This window comes from Cyprinus carpio, chromosome B9 (assembly GCF_018340385.1).
Source record: "Cyprinus carpio isolate SPL01 chromosome B9, ASM1834038v1, whole genome shotgun sequence".
NCBI lineage: Eukaryota > Metazoa > Chordata > Actinopteri > Cypriniformes > Cyprinidae > Cyprinus > Cyprinus carpio.
This window is the reverse complement of record NC_056605.1, coordinates 20,505,185-20,523,120: the sequence shown is the minus strand read 5'-3', so window position 1 is coordinate 20,523,120 and position 17,936 is coordinate 20,505,185. Positions and strand designations below refer to the sequence as shown.

The following is a 17,936-nucleotide window of genomic DNA, read 5'->3' as shown; positions in this document are numbered from 1 at the left end:
TTTCATGTTTGTCAGGGCCGTTTCCTTCTCCATTTAAAATTAAAAAATGTGGCTCATAGTGGAAACAAGAATTTTAAACATTATAAACACCATCTTTGACACACATACAATGAGTGAGTATTTTGCTTTAAAGTAAACAGTTAGCTTTTTTTGTGCTTTATAGGCCTTAGGTTGTATAATGGGGAGAAAAAAGTTTTTTGGAGGTTCTTACCTGTGCAGAATGTGCTTTTATGATGTTAGGATGTTGTGGGTGATTGCCTGATCATGACTAAGTAGTTGTTAAGATGCTCTGAGTGATTTTTTGTGTGTCGCTATGTGGTTACTACTGCAGAGTAGAGTAGAGGGTGGTTGCTTAGATATTGCTACAATAGTCTCAATAGTCCATATGCCCATGTTTCTATAATTGCTTGTTCTATAGATATGACTTGGGCCTGGCCTTTAATTCGAGTGTGGTGTGATGGAAGCTGAAGTCTTCAGTGTCACATTAGAAATCATTCTAATATGCTGATTTGTTGCACAAGAAACATTACTTATTCATGTTGATGTTTTTAAACAGTAGTGCTGCATAATAGCTTTGTGTAAACTACTTTTTTTTTTAAAAACTCTTTGAAAAATTTGTAAATAAGATACATGATTTAAGAATGGGGATATATCCTGTTCTGTCTGACCATTCGACTACCCCTAGTTGCACTGTTGTTTTAAGTCATTTTACTCCTGAAAACTATTTTATAGAATTAGTGGATCATCTTAAACCATCTAGCTCTTGAACTAATGTGATTCCTCCATATTTTCTTAAACAAGTTCTGGATGTGGTGGGTCCATATCTTTTGACTATGATAAATTGCTACTTAGAAACTGGTACTATTCCTGAGCTGCTAAAAACATGCAACTGTTTGTCCTCTGCTTAAAAAACAGGGCATGGATCCTACCATTTTAACAAATTTTAGGCCCATTTCCAATTTGTCGTTCATTACAAAAATTCTGGAGAAAACAGTTCTTGAACAATTGCAAACTTCTCTAGCTGACAATATGATCTTTGAGGTTTTTCAGTCTGGTTTCAGAAAATATCACTCTACTGAGACTGCATTGTTGAAGGTTTTTAATGATATACTATTAACGTGACTCAGGCAACTACGCTGTTTTTGTGCTTTTAGATTTTACTGCTGCGTTTGATACTGTTGATCATGCTGTCCTTATTGATCGATTGGAACACTGTGCAGGTATTACAGGCAGTGCATTGGAGTGGTTTAAATCTTAATCTTACCAATAGAACTTTTTCAGTTAAGATAGGAGATCCTACTTCTAGTAGTGATGTATTAACCTGTGGGGTTCCCCAAGGATCCATTTTGGCTCCCATCCTTTTTTCGTTATATATGCTTCCATTTGTTTGCTTTTTTTTGGTTTATTTTTTGTAAAATTCCATTGTTATGCTGACGATACACAAGTTTATCTGCCTATAAAACGGAATTCGGATGGACTGGATGCTCTCCTGGCCTGTTTGACAGATGTAAAGGCATGGTTGTTGCTAAACTTTCTTAATTTCATTGATGAAAAAACCAGAAATTATTGTTTTGAAACCCTCAGATTCCTTCACTGCTCCCAATCCAAACCTTGGTGGGTTATGTAATATGTGAAAAATATGGGTGTGGTATTTGATGAACATCTGAAGTTTTTTCAGTTGCAGCTCCTGTCACCAAAAGCGAAGACTTTTCTTTCTTTTAAAAACTTTGAGAAAGTGATTCATGCTTTTATTACCTCTAGATTAGATTTCTGTAACCCACTGTATGCTGGGATTAGTCAAACAGCTTTATCCCGATTACAATTGGTTCGGAATGCAGCAGCTAGACTTTTGACCGGGATTCATAAACAGGAACATATTACTCCGGTTTTACAATCTTTACACTGGCTGCCTGTGTGTTACAGAGTAGATTTTAACATTTTACTTATTGTCTATAAAACTATCTGTTCGATAAGGCTTTCAATTCTAGTTGAAGCACTCTTAATCCTTGTCCTATATTTTTGCTGCATGTTATGATGTTTTTCTTTTCTTTTTCTCTCATTGTTCCTGGTTTTACTGTTTTTATTTTTCATTGTGTTATTGCTGTTTTTAGTTATTCTGTTGTAAAGCACATTGGTCAACTCTGGTTGTAGTAAATAGTGCTATAAAAATACAATTGCCATTGCATCACTATTGATGTCTTTAATGTAATTTTTGTTAAATTTTGTGATTTAATGTTTGTTAAAAGTTTTTATTTTCAGTTAATTTTGATAAAAATATTGAACAGTAATGTATGATTTAGTATCTAATAATGCTTAACACTGTTTATTAATCAAGTGTTATGCAACAAGTTCTGGGGTAAAAGTAACTTGTGTATACAAACTGTGAAAGTAGTGAACATTTTATGTTTAATAAACTGTATATGGAGTAGGTTTTTGGACCAATAAGATTTAACTGTGGGTTGGGTTGTACAGCTCAGTGCTGCAGAAATAGAAACCAGGTAACTGTACTTTTGCTCATTGCCTTCATGGCTAGCTAGGACTCAGATTTACATGCAAGCGATCACTTGTAGATGTACTGCATTGTGTCTGTTTGGACACAACACAGTATAAATATGATTACTCTGATAGTCTATTTACCTCGTTTCAACCACTGTGCTTATTGTCGTACCTCTGTCTGAGCATTTAGAATTTTTATGGACTGTTTGTAGTTTGAACAGCTAAGAAATGTGCTAATACATTGAGTTGCTATTTCCATATCAGCTTGAATCTTGAGTCACATCCTACAAATACTGGCTAGAGCACTTTATGCTTTTCTGTTCATCCAACTAAATTACAAGCAAAATCAAATCTAGGCTTTTGCTGTAATCAATACTCTTTCACTTTGGCTGCCAATCTGACCCTCATCCATATAACTACAGAGATGTCCAGTGCAGGTAAAGGTGCCCTTGATTGTCTAGATGCTCTGCAGTGCTGCCATTAGTGCACTTTACAAATTACAATCCCATTTACAAAACTTAGCTTGTGCTGACTTATCTGCCAAGGCCTCTGCTTTTTCTCTTAACATATGACACCCTGACCTGTTATCACATGCTCCTAAATGTTCACAAAATAAATATTTCACTGCAATCTGCTGGAGCGAATCTCTGAAGTGCAGTGTAGTATTTTATGTATGTGAGTACCTGTTTTTTAGCTTCCTAATTATTTCCTTTGTACTTCCCTCTTAACAGACTAACTATCTAACTACCTCTTGCCTGTTGCGTTAATCAGGAAGGGGACGTCACTGACGAGTGACTAGAGGGCTGCAGTGGTATGGCTGCTGTGAAATGGCCTGTTCGGTGTATTTACTCTGACAGTGATTTACAGCAACAAAGTGAGCAGAAGGCATTCATTTTCAATAACAGTTGGCGATTTGAGGTGACATATGTGACCACTGTCAATGCACCAAAGTTGAGCAGAGTTCAACTTTATGCAAATGCACAGCCATGCAACGTGTCAGCTAGCGATGTGTTTGGACAATATGCAACAGTTGGATACTGCAGTCGTGGTGGCATACTTATTAGCAACGAACAATATAACAACTTGCCAACAATGCTTCTAACGTGACTGCATTTTCAGTAGTGTGACAGTAACTCAAAACAGTTTGTATTTTGACTATTGTAGTTGTTTTTTCTTACTAGCATGACAAAATGCTGTAATGCTTTATTTGTTACACTGTATTGTAAAAAAGATGGTTCTTTAAATGTAGTAATGGTTTTATACATTTAGCAGACGCTTGACTAACAGTGCATTCAGGATATACGTTTTCTTTTTTTTTACCTAACGTGTTCCCTGGGAATCGAACCCACAACCTTTTGTGCTGGTAATGCAATGCTCTACCACTGAGCCACAGGAACTACTTTTATGCTGAAATGGTTCTTTGTGTTTGAGTTTAGGGTTCTTTATTCCCAGCCCTTTTTTTTTTTTTTTTTTTTAATCTGTAACTGTCAAAGCTCCTCATTTCTGGTTTTCTGAAAGCTCAGTGATCCAACTACAGACTGTCAACACACTCCCAACAGGTAAATGATTTCATTCTTTAATTTAAATGCAAATTTAACTTTAAAATTGTAACTGGTTTCCAAATGAACATGTTCTTTTCTCTTTTTAGTTTTTTGGTCACATATAAGTGTAAGCAGCTCTGTTCAGCTGATGATACTTCTCTCCTCTTCTCCACTAAGTAAGTAACAGAGACATTGAATATATAATACATATTGTTAGATTTTTTATCTATTTCTTTTCTATCTACTTTTTATTCTATTTATTTATTATAAAAATAAATAAATAAAAAACCTTGCTATGTGTACTGCGTTAGACGAACTGGGATTTGTCACAACATTTATATATTATTGCTCTTTTGTTCTTATGAATGCTTCTATTACCCTTATTTGAAAGTCGCTTTGGATAAAAGTGTCTGCTAAATGATTAAATGTTAATGTCATATAATTATTACTTGGGTTTATGCATAAACATACCTAGTAACAAAAAATATTAAAGCTATAACATGACTTTATCACTTTTTTTCTTTTAATATTGTGAAGGGCTCACATTCTGTCCATTTTTGCTTTTGGCCTTCATAGACATTATTGTTTTTACATAAACATATGGACAACTCTAAACTCAATTGTGTATTTCAGATGCATCACGTCCCATAACCTCATCATCATCTGCAGCGAGAAACTGCCACTCAATCAGTTGTCATTTATTTATGAATTCTGCTAATAACGGTTGTTAGAACACTGTCATTTTTCTTACAATTTCACGTCATTAAAATAAAAGTACCTAGTTGACACAACATGCTGTTGTTGTTGTTTTTATGAAAACCTTAATAGAAGCTATAAGATATTATAAGACCAGGCAGATAGAGGGGTAAAAACAATAGTAATAAATCATTTATTCAAATTATATTAATACAACTAATATTAATTATATTAATATGTTAATATAATAATATTAATTAAACTATCATTAAAAGGGTTATTTATAGTGACATTAAAGTTCCATATAGCATTTTCAAAGCATGGTTCTATAAAAAGGGTTCTATTTAGCACCAAAAAGGGTTCTGCTATTGTTACAAGCTGAAGAACCCTTTACTGGTACTGTTTAGAACCATTTTTTTTTTTAAGTGTGTGCACAAGTGAGCTAAAGAAATAATCAGAAACAATCTTGAATGTTTTCTCTCAAGTGTTGTTGTGAAGTCCGATTCATTTTAGTGAATTTATTTGTTCATTTCAACTAAATGGGGGAAAAAAACCTTTCTGAGTCACCAGTCTTGTTACAGTCTTTGTGCTTGTTGGTTCTTAGTAGTAGTAGGAATCCTGACAATCCTTTTTAGTGGCCGTCTTGGTAACGCTTCATAGTAGCTTTTTTCTAGTTATCACTTACAGCTACAATACTTTAGGGGAAAAAATGAAATCTTGAAAAGTGTTTAAGTGTTTGCTAAGATAATGTTTTGGAAAAGACTTTGTTTAGCCACGTGTTCTTTGTATAAGCCCTTTATATTATCTGTGGCAGATTAGTTACTTTTTTGTCAGCATTAGAGTGAATCATCTCTCTATTTGGGTTCAAACTTTGTAAATTATACCCTGAACTTTGCAAGTTCATCATATGTAGATAAAATATTGTACAGACGGTGATTCTCCAAAGAAGAGGATTTTTTTTTTTAATCCCGTAGCATGATTTTTAAAAAACATTTTTTTAATGAACAGTAGCTTTAAATAAATAAACTTCTATAGGCCTTAATCAGGTTAAATGTCATAATGCATTTAATGCAGATGAAAACGAGGTTGTAATGGATAGACTTACGTCTTTACATACACTGTCTAAAGGTCCTAGATCATGTAAAACTGTTTTAGGGAGTTTTTGTCTGCTGTAATTTTTTCTTTTCAGAAAGACGTTTCGTCAGCTGAATATTTGGTATGTTGTTAAACAACCGTACAATCCATTGATCACACTGTACTCCTGTCCCTCAGCCTCGTTTTCATTCCTATCAGAATTTATATGGCACTACCCTGACTAAAGCCTACTGTGTCTCTTTAATGACTTTTTCCATTTTTTAAGAGGCCAGGAATATTAAACTTGCCAGTGTCTATCTCTTTTGGGCTGGTCTCATACCTTTTAGCTTTTAAAAACTAGAGTTAGCTACAGTTTGAGAATTTAAAGTTAACTGTTAAGTTTAATAGTTAACTAGCTGCTAGCTTACTTCTAGTGTCAGCATGTCCAAGTTTTGCACAAATTATTTTCTCAAAATGTAAAACTCTCGTTATCATCACACACCATGTGGACAAATCCACACCACCACACATTAAACTGAAATCCACTTGAAGGTCATGATCTTACAATGTGATGAAGAAGATACATTTTTCAAGATTTCAAGTAGTCAATTGCCTCTAAATGAAGAATCACCCAGGAAACATTGCAGACAGTGAGTATGTCATAATTGGTAAAGCACAGCTGGGTTTCTTCTCATAGTGGCATAATGAATCCTGTACTCACTATTCATCACTCTCCCAAACTACTGGCTCCTTAAACTGTTTCTTTTTCTGTTGTTCATAGCCATGTCAGCATTCTTTTTCTATTAGTAAACTAGTGGTTTCTGCTATTTCAAATGTTTCTTTTTCTTTTATTCATAGCCTTGTCAGCATCACCTCTTTGTTAGTGGATGTCTTTCTTGTGCTCTTTGCACTAAGGGGTAAAAAGATCTTGCTGGGTTGTGTAATATCTGAATATTGCTGAAGTATATTTGCTTCATGCAGTTCTCATGTTTGTGCAGAAAAAGTTGCTGTTGAAGTAATATTTGAAATCCACTAAATTGCAAAACATACTAATTAGAAAAGAGCTGAAAATATTATTATAAAGTGTCTTTTTTGTCACAACGACAACAGCAGTTTTAATTCCATTGTGTTAATGTAATGAAACTTTAGCGATGCTGTTGTATGACTAAAAGTCTTACTTTTTGAGCTATTTTGCTAAAATAGCCCACAGTTGTCTGATGTAACTGATTGCTGCATTTGCAGGGTTAAAGAGTTGTTCTTAGTCTCCAAAGTGCTTCTTCCACTCAAAGCTGTGTTTGCCGATAATATTCATGGCCTGTCTCATGTTTCTCTCTGGCCCCATTAATGGAATAAACTTTACATATAGAGCAGTCCAATTAAAACAAGGATGGACCATCGCCCCTCTGCAACACATAAGATGCAGTGGACATTTACATAAAGCTGCCATCAAGTTGCTCCTGTGGCTCCATGCTGCAGTGCCACAAGGCACAGCAAAGCAAGCAGAGTTGGATTGCTCTTGGCCGGCTGCCCTGGAAGGTGGCATTAGCCTTGATACCCTCAGAGGACAAAGCAAGTGCTCTCTGTACTTGCATCCATCAGTGTTCAAGGGTTAAACAACAGTCTGGATTAGTATGTCTGCCATTGACTATATATCATAAGTGCAACATGTGGGATCATAACTTCTTACTTTCATAAAGATTCAAATAACTCTCTCTCAGAGTTTATAAGAAATCTTCTGATTTTAATAAAATTTTTGCACAAAAAGAATAATGTTTCCTATGAAATAATTATTCAGCCATAAGTTTCACATGACTTACCTCTGACTTTATTAAGACCTTAAACATAATCTAACGGTTTAGTTTTTTATTATTACTTTACAGCATAATAAATTTATCAAATGCATTACAAATAGCTCTGGAGGTACTGTAAATGGAGTTAAAACATTAATTTATTACAGTATTTACTTTACATTTAGTAAGGCTGTAATTTAGATTACATTCATGTTTATGCTTTAGTTCCAAGTATCGTTAAGGTTTCCAGAAGACATAAATCTGTGTTGTACTTTTATTGAATGCATTCAATTTGCTGTTACTTAACAGTTGTAATATTTCCCCTTTAACTATTAAGCTATCAAATTTATTTCATCAGGACTCGGTATTGCTCTGCAGTCATATTTAACAATATCATTTCAAGGATAAATGATCTGTGAAAGTCGCGCCTTTATTCTGTCTGCTGAGATTCTGTGATGCATTCATATCACATGTAGCAGGAATAAATCATCGTCATTGCATAAACATACAGTATAACCATGTATCACAACTGTAAGAAAGGTGTGCTCAACCTTTTTTTTTTAATGTTGTCAAAAATTATCCCCACTGATTAAAGTGGATCGTTCTCACATGGGTTGTAACAGCATGTTTGAGACTGTCTCAATAAATCATGTGGCAATTTAGAGGGTCCCATGTTTCCAGTACTAGTGTTTCTGCAGTCTTCCATGTCCTGGGCTACTGTAGTGGGATAAGGAATTATGCAGTTGAACCTGTCTCTGTTTTACCCATGACACATCTCAGCACTATTTCAGCTCTAGAGTGCAGGTCACATGCTGAGCAGAAGCTCCAGTCATTATCCGGTACAGTGCTCTGATTTTTGTGCACACCAAGCTTCTTCATGCTCCAGGACATGAATTCATATAAAGCGATAGGCTTTCGCTCAGAGTAACACCGCTCACACTTTATGATAGAGAATCAAATTAAAATGAATGATACGAACAAGAGATGTTTTTGTCACACAATGATTCTGTGATTGTGACCGCGTTTGTGCTCTGGATCAGAGATGCTGCAGTAAGCAGGGTTGCCATTCAAAACTGAATCGAGAAAGCCTTTTAAATACTATTTCCACACAATTTGAACTGAGGAAGCACATAAAATGGTAAACTGTAATTATAATTTAAAGAAAAATTTAAAGAAAAATTCAAATAGAATAAAACTTTTCAGTTTCAGTATAAATTACCTGTAAACATTTTATCAGATGGGGTATGTACAGAAATATTAGATGTTTTTTTGTATTTTAAATATTGTAGTTTACTATATCATTTTTTTCATTCTTTTTATGAAATTTTATGGATGATGAAAAACACAAACATTTAAGGATGCACAATATATATTGGCACCATATTAGTTTCTGGCCAATGTTACACATTTTTTTAATTTTGGATATTTCATTCTGTATCCCTAATTCCTCTATTTTTCTATTTAGATCATCTTTCCTGTCATGTAACATGCATTAATGTTAATCTTTAAAAACACTAATAACAACATCCAACATCCTGAACATCCATTTTCAATTATGATATACATTATAATGTTATGCCTTATTTTATTTGTAATATTTAAAATAACTGATTTTAGTTTTTACTGTTTCATTTTTTTAAATTAATTTTCACAAAATAACGTAACATTTTAAAATCAGTAATAACTTGAAAATAATTAATCAATCAATCGGAATTTTAATGTCTGTGCATCCCTACTTTATAATGCTTTAATTTATATCTGCCAATATTTATTTGTTTGAAGTTATTTGAAAACAATGTGGTGGACAGTGTTGAGCTATACACAGTAACTAAAACAAAGCAAAACAAAACAAAACAAAAAAACAGCTATTTAGAGAATTTTTTTTCTACAAATCAGGGAACAAATAGGCAGAATTTGATTTGTAACATGTTATTTAAGTGTTGTTGCAAATCTTGTGTTAGACCAATGAATATTCTTTTTTTGTGTTGAATTTCTCTGAATTGCAATTCAGTAAATTACTCTGTCATTCCAATTCTATTTCCAATTTAACTTCCTTTGGGGTTGAAAGGGAGCTGTTTCATAAATTCTGAAATTTACACGTATCCTGAAAGTACATTTTTAAATAATCTGTTTTCAAAAATGGAAATACTAACCCATTAATTTCACTTGTCAAGTAAGAACATTTTCAAATAATATATTCAGTAATATGCAGTAAGCATATGAGAGGCTGATCTGTCTACACAAATGCTAAACTGCCTGTACAGTTTCATTAACCTGACCAGAGCCTACCAGATGCCTCAAGCATGAGATTTATTTTTTTATTTTTTTGGCTATGTCATCATGCTTAATGGTTTGGTACATGATTTCCTTTGAAATGTAATTTGTGGTAATCACATTGACTGAATAGGTCCTGTATATTTGTTACATCAGGCTTGTGTCTGTTCAGGCCACATGATAATGGAGTAATTTAGCAGCACATAGAGCTTGCACTTACATAACCTTCTTGAAAATAGTACCTTTTATATTCTGCTATAATTGAGCAACGTTGAGCTAGTAGTGGTGATGTAAACAGTCATGTGTGAGATTGACATTTTTTTTCCCTCTACCAACATTCTAATAAGCTGGAAAACCCCTAAATCGGCACAGCCTAGACCTATACAATAGCTGTGCTACACTAACAGAAAATATCTGTAGGTTGTATGATTTTGGTGAGTGAGAGACCTTATTTTTCCTTTTTGTTGAAATGGTTGCTGCACCCTGTTGAAATCAAACAACTCCTCTGCACCAGCCAGATCTTTTCATCTGTCAGAACTGCTTACAGACTTTCCTCCTTCTCAGGAACCCGTCTGGGTTTCCTTATGTAGTCATCAATGCGAGAAGCTTGATAGTGACTCCTAACCATACGCCACTTCTCTTGTGATACAGACAGCCTTGATTTTGGAATGACCCTCCCCCCACACCACATGTATTTGGCGATTTGCTTTCATTCTTAGGCCAGGCATTGAATGTTTGAAAAACTGCCCAAAATGTTGCTGTGGCATGACAGTGGTTGACCTAAAAAAGAAAAAAACTGACTGTAGATGACATTTATGCTAATGCCTGCTGTGGTGTCTTGCCCCTTGTGTATGCTAATGCCTGCTGTGGTGTCTTGTGGTGTGTTGCGAAACCTGCGTTACATTTCAGAATGCAACATTGTGCGGTATCATATATTTAAGCGCTACAATTTGCGACATGTGTTAGACTTTAAAGTCTGTGAGGGCTCTTTCCGAAATGATTCCTACCAACTCCAAGAGCATGGATGGTGGATCATAAGTAGGTGATGAGATATATCTCAGTTTTAAAGCCAGACATTGTTGTTTTCACGGATTTCAGGATAATGTTGGAGTGTCGAAAGAGTGTTTTCTCTGAAAGAGAGTTTTTCTTCTTTCTACCCATAAAAATAGAAGCTTGAAATGATATAATCTTGTTATACCATGTATAATTTTATATTATTGTTTTCTTTTGCTGTCTTTTTGGAACCAGATTGCAAAGAGCTCTTTGATATCTCCAGCAGGATGCAGTATGCTTTCCTCTCTGCTTGTTTTACAAAGGCAGTTAGCAAAGTTAATGTTTATTTACACTTTTAGCAATTAATACAGGTTCAGATCTTCAGGTGCAATCTAAGGTTTAGAGCAGGGGTGTCAAACTCAATTCCTGGAGGGCCGGAGCCCTGCAGAGTTTTGTTCCAACCCTGCTCCAACACACATACCATGTAGCTTTCAAATAAGCCTGAAGGACTTGATTAGTCGGATCAGGTGTGTTTCCATGTTTTTTTCTTGTAAGCCTGAGGAATTTTAGACACCCATGGTTTAGAGTCCTCATTTTTCAGTGACACAGTAGTGATAGTTCATGGATCAACCCTGATTGGCTCTCAGTCCTTCAGTTACTATCCCAAATGTGTACATCACTATAGCATCCCATGTGTTAAATGTGTTCTTGTGGGCTGTTCTTAGTACTGGGTTATGAAGGATGCAGCAGACTACCGTGACCTGACATACTTTTTTTTTTCAGGGACTGCAATCCAGGTACCAGTTTTGGCTTTTTAAAACACAGAAAGTGTGCTTGGTTACACTACAACTTTAGAAATATAGTCAGGTTTAACACTTCTCCATCACTGGATCATCATTTGACAACTAACTTAATGCCATAATCAATAGAAAATGAACACAAACACTTTTTAAAAATTAAATTCCACTTAATAGTGAATAAGACACAGATTTTTGTGTTGAAATAGCCTACTGCATGCAAAAGTCGCATTAGTGTTTCAGGATTTCACCGCAGTGTGTCAAAGCATGTGCCAACTGATAAGCTAAGGGTATTTTTTGTCTTCGTAGCATCGGTTTATTAGTTTTTGGTTGTCAGACTGAATGTTATTAAATGTAAATTAGCTCTAACCTAGCCTGTAGCTAGTGCTAGCTTTGCCTGTGCTAGCTGTCAGGCTTACCATGCAGGTGACTGTAGTGCTGTTTGGATTGTAAACAGTATGAATAACCTGTGAAAGAGAACAGCTGTCTCTCAGCTTGACTGTATGTGTGCGAATAGAGTCTCTCTCCCCTTCTCTTTTTCCAGCAGTCTACTCAGGGATCTGAGCTACTGGAGGTTGTGCTGTGTAATTTTTGCTGCAGTGCAGCTGACAGTATTGTAACACCGCCTCTCGCAGAATTTGTCTGCCTTTTTGCAGCACTGCCTCTAAGCTGTGGAGCAACTCCAAACTGCTTTGTTAAAGAAAAATCGCATTACTCTTCAAGTTTCGTATTCATCAATCATCATTGACATCCCCTGTGCTTTGTAGCCTTACGTTTACACTTAGATAGCTTTGTCAACATTTTATGCTGACCTTTAGGAAGTTATTATTTCCAGCATTATTGGCTGCTCAACTTATTCCGCAATTAATTTTGTGGTGTTGAGTAAACTCTTACTATAGTAAATTCACTTGGCATTTTTTTCTTATGGTAATTGGTAATTATACCATTGCGTATGGCGTCATAGCACAGCTAATTGTAGGTTTATAGATAATTAATTACTATTATTTAGAGGACTGTTAGTGTTTACTCATCTGCCCTAGGGCTAATTGAATACTTTCGCTAATAATGATGCTTTCAAACAGAGAGGGGGCCATAGAGAGGAGGAGGAGACTTCCGGAGAGAATGAGAGATAGTTGGAAAATGATTGAAGGTGACATTGAGCTTTTAAAGAACAGAAGAAAATTAAGAAGTTAAACTTGAATATTTTTCCAGGTCAAAAGGCAAAAGACTATAGAAATAGAATATGTATATTCAATGGCAATTTGCATGCAACAGGGTCTTAAAAATAGTATCTAATTGGTTATGATGGGTCTAAAAAATAATTTTGTTTTAACTTCTAAAAGTATTAGCAATTTTGAAATTGCAGTCTTGCAGTCTTATTTGGTTTAAGTTGGTCAACATAAAAATCAACTTTTATCAAATATATGGGTATTTTGAATTATTTTGTTTTATATTAAATAACAATAAAAAAAAATATATATATATATTTAAATTTGAATTATTTATATACTTAATCATTTTTAATTTAAATGAAATGAATTCTTATGTTTTCAAATTAATTTCTATCTAATTATAAGCACAATATAGACCCATAAAACTCACAACCCCCTACTTTTTTTTTTTTTTATTTTTTAGATACAGGTACAGCTGATTAAATACACAGAACAATGTTTAATAATCAATTATATAATACAGTGTTTTTCAATGTGTGGACGTATTTTAAATCAGGATTTTGTGATAAAATCGTCTTATGATGTTGCACCATCAATGCCCTTTTTTTCAGTGTTCTGACAACAAATGTTTATCGTGGTTATCAGCGATATCACTATAAAGATGCAGACCCCTTTGGTGTATACATATTGATTTGCAGAGCTCTTACGCAAGCGACAGTATTTGACGCATTGGGAGTGAGAATGGCTTGAATAAAATTGTACTCAGAAGGTACAACTCACCTTGTCAATAAGAGATGCACTGGACCCATGAAGGCCTCTGTCTGAACCCTGTAACTTTTTTGTTGAAACAGAGTTTTGTTGTAACGACAACGTTTAGGGACTGCTCAAAGAGACAGTTATATTTTTTTTGTACAGCTTTTCGCAGCACTGAACAAGCGTTATGTTTCCATGGTGAGACTGCTATTACTGGAAATTGGCAACATGGCCTGTTCTGACCTGTAAGAACAATATCAGGCACAACATAATATCTAAGTGATAGAGATGTACTGTACTGGTAACACTTGACATTTCTCAAAAGGTTATCATTATTAAACAGCATATCAGTGTTTCTAGTGGGCCACCAGTGCCACAGAGCAGCTGCTTACCCCTGAAGAGACCATAAGAGTATGGTTAGCATTCACAAGCTCACTGCTGGCTGTTCTGCCCCGATTGTGAAGGTTGGTTGATGTTGAGAGGGCTGGAAATGGAAACCTCAGGGCTGATAGAGATTTTTGAGAAACACATACGCACTGCAATCAAACATGATGTGCAGGGTAAGTGCAACCCGGTGTGCCTGCTGTTTTGTGTTGTTACTGACAGCTCTGTTCCGTATTTTAATGGCCCTAGTGTTACAAGTCGTTATGTAATTTAGACTAGTCAAAACTCCAATTAGACGTCTGTAATGCAATTTGACTAGTTGATGATATCTATAATGCAATTTTGATGCCAGCTCCAGGTCAACGGATGCATAATTCAATTTGGGCTAGTAAAAATTTCAGGCTCACATTTCCAGAATTCAATTTTTACCAATAATATGTTTGCATATGAGTTCCATTGGTGTTCGCTTTTAGATATATTTCTTATACATTTTTTTTTTTAAAGCAAATGTTTTGTTTAATTATTGTAATTAAAGAGCTCTTCAGTTACATTTTTATTTAAATAAAGAAAAATATTATCAGTAAAAAATTATTATGCAGTAAAAATGCAATTCATAGTAAAAGTATAATTATGACTAACCTAAATGTATTTTATGAACATATTTTTATAAATTTATTTTTTTATGAATTGGTTTTCTTAGAAGTTGAACATAAACTAGGTAAACAAGGTAAATGACTGTACTTTTAAGGGAATGAACAAACTAATTTATAATCAAATGGGCAACAGCCTTCAATATACTGTAAAAGTGATTTAGAGAAACTGCTCTAGAGGATTGCTGTAAGTCAGAGAAGCAGCATATGTCTGCCGAATATCACACACCACAGCAGATATGCTGATCAAGCACGATTAAAATTTCAGAATCCGCAAACAAAATCTGCCGTTCCTTCCCCTCTCTCGCTCGCTCACTAGGGTGTGCAAAGACATGAGTGATTTGAGCAGAACTCTCTTCATTTTCCTCTTCCTCTCTCTGCATGGTTGTAAATAAACAGTGAATCAAAGTGTAAATCGTGCAGTCACATAAAAATATCGGGGAAGACAGACTTCAGTAGCTAGTGCCAGACAGACAAAACTAATCGCTGCATTGCAGATAATAAAAATGGAAGGTCATGTTTTTATCTTATCATTACTTTTTTTTTTGAATGAAAAGTATTCTTTTTTATTATTGCCTTTGTAGGGGGGATGATACGATTATGCATTCACTGCGTCTGGCATCCCCTCATGTCCTCCTTACCTGTCTGGAGGGTGAGATGAGTGAGTCTCATTAGAGGTGCTGCTGAGAGAAGGGCAGACCCTGGTGCTGCAGGGTTTCAGGGCTGCCAGCTCTCTGGACACACATTCTGATCTCACCCTTACTCACACTGATTCAGTCATTTGCTGCTCTTTAAGGCCCCGATATACTCTTAGCAAAGCTCTTCTTTGTTAAGGGATATAGAAGTGTGTAATAGTAGTACTGATTGCAAATGTTGACAAAAACATAGTTTGTGGAAAGTCTGCATTGACAAACTGATTTGAACCACAGAAATAATTTTCATCACCAATTTGTTCTTTGATTTCACTTGAAATATATTGGGTCCCAGAGTCCTGCATGGGTCCTGTTTGGTAAACTCGCACCTGCAGTACTTAAAAGAAAACCAAACCTGTTATCTGACAGCAGCACTAATTTAATTCCATACCAGACCTGACCCATTTGACATAAAGACCTCGACACGAACTGTACCCACACCAAATACATTAGATAGACAAAAAATAAACTTATACGTTGCAATCACAGACAAAGAGGCTACTTAATTTTAATAATAGTATTTACACTGCAACACACATAATACAGATCTGTTTTGACACATGAGAGTTTTTTGGTCCCGTCCACTGCTATGCTTATAGCATAGTCATCGGACAGGGAATGAGTCACAGAATGATATTTAAGTGGATTGCATTTAAATGCAGTTGTCTTCCCTGAAACTCTGCAATGTCTATATGGCTGTTGGTCCTCTTAGCAGCATGAAAAATCAAACTTTTATTCAGATTTGGAATAGATTATAGGCCTATTCAGAAAGCCAGCAAAGAGTACTCCCTTTATAATCAATCTGTCAATCACTACAGTCGTAGCGCAAAAGAGCATGATTTGCAATATCACATTGTAAATAGAAACCTTTGAAGATCTTCATACTACAGAGCATAAACACTAATAAGCACAGGACCATTTGAAAATAGCTGCCTATCAGCGGTACTAAACTAAGTCAAGATAGTCATGGCTATTGGATCAGGTTTCCGCCCATGCCTATTTATTGCTTGATCTGCACCAGCACAGCAAATAAAAACAGCCATTACATTAAATATTAGCAGTTCATTACATTCATGCTGTTGCTCTGCAGTGTTTCATCGTTTTGTTCACACACTCACACAAGTTCCATAAATAACCCTCTTTATACACATGCATACTTGTACATGCTTAACCTAACTCTTGATTGCTGTAGAAGTGCTTTGATAATCAGGTGCCACTCAACTGACTCAAACCACACTCGCTTGGCACTTTAATGGCCATTCCAGAGGTCTGGGTCACAGTGTATTGTAGTAAATCATATAACCATTTAATTTTAAGCTTGCTCTTCACACAAAATTGTGGCTCCAGTAAAAGTTGAATATTAAGCATCAGTCAAAAGGACTTTTTTAAATGATACTTATACTGTGTTGTTTGTATTTTTTGTTGCAGATTGGCTGATTAAAATGTTGTTTGAGCTCCAGCCCCAGCCTAACTTTAAAATCTGACTGGTTGATGTGAATGTTGTTTCCGAAACCAACAAAGCATGTTGATGGAAAAAAATGTCTTCTTTGCTAAATCATGTCTATGATTTTATTTCACATCTCAGTTAGTACATCACATTAAAATCAAAAGAGGAAGTGTTCCTCTCTCTCTGGACTACAAGAGCCCATGAGGACAGTCTTTTGGATGTAGTCCATGCCCATGCAAGAGGAACCACATGACTTGCTCATTAGCAGTGAGTCTTTCTCCACACTACCTTATTAAAGTCAAAACTTACCCTGTTTATTTTCTTAATGCACATTCCTAGCCTTATTTTGAATTATTCATTGGCTCTTTTGATTCAAAGAAAAAGAAATGCTTGTAATTTTTAATCAAAATGTAATAACTTCGTCTTCCTTTGAAATTGCTTTCGATTTCAGCTCATGTCACTAAGGCTGCAAGAGGAAAAGTTGAACAAACTCCAGCTATTTAGTTATTTTTTAAACTTTGCATTTGGCCTGGTTCCATTGTGGTATGAAACACCTGCTTTTCCTTATCCAGTCATTCAGTGATTTGTTGTTAATATACAGTATCGCATTGCATTGTATCCAGTTTAATTTACACATCAGTTATATCTGCTTGGTACTTTTGGTTAGGCAGATTGTCAGTGACAGTTCAAACTCTAATCATACACTAAATTGAGCTTTGTGGTTTAGGGTACCATGTTGTCCTTTAAATGGAAATGACGATTTGTTTAACTATTGGTAGGAGAATGTTTACACGCATTGTCCCCCAAGGTTATGGCACACACTGAAAGGGACGTCAGATGTCAGATTGGCACCTCGCTGCGTAACGCTCGTTCAACAAACATAAGATAGGTCGTCACTACACCTCCTCCATCTATCTTGGTCGTGATGTGTGAAAAGCCTCATAATAATGGCCATCTAAATATAGTTGGCTCCTTTAAAGGTGGCATAGCAACAGAGTTGGGATCCGTTGACTAAAGAAACTGAACTTCAGAACTGCCTTTTGAAATCTGTTTGAATAGAGTGATCTTGACTCACCGTCTTTGTCTTGTTTCGATGTTATAAATTGAGGAGTTATGTAAAAAGCTGGGAAAGAATGGATGCATGTTTGTTTCTGTGAAGATGCTTGGTATCTTGATA

The 17,936-nt window shown here is 35.3% G+C and overlaps 1 protein-coding gene across 3 annotated transcripts in view; it reads left to right on the top strand.

Annotated features, from left to right (window-relative positions):
* Positions 1-17,936, top strand: part of LOC109101751 (fibroblast growth factor 14-like) — a 119,502-nt gene that overhangs the window by 3,315 nt on the left and 98,251 nt on the right. The window contains exon 1 of one of the 3 annotated variants that reach the window (XM_042731434.1): positions 13,976-14,146. The exons of the other annotated variants lie outside the window; for them this stretch is intronic. Within the exon in view, the coding sequence (XP_042587368.1) occupies positions 14,059-14,146 (88 nt within the window). The 5' untranslated portion in view covers positions 13,976-14,058. Of the gene's footprint in view, positions 1-13,975; positions 14,147-17,936 lie in introns of those variants that run through there. 3 annotated transcript variants of the gene reach the window in all.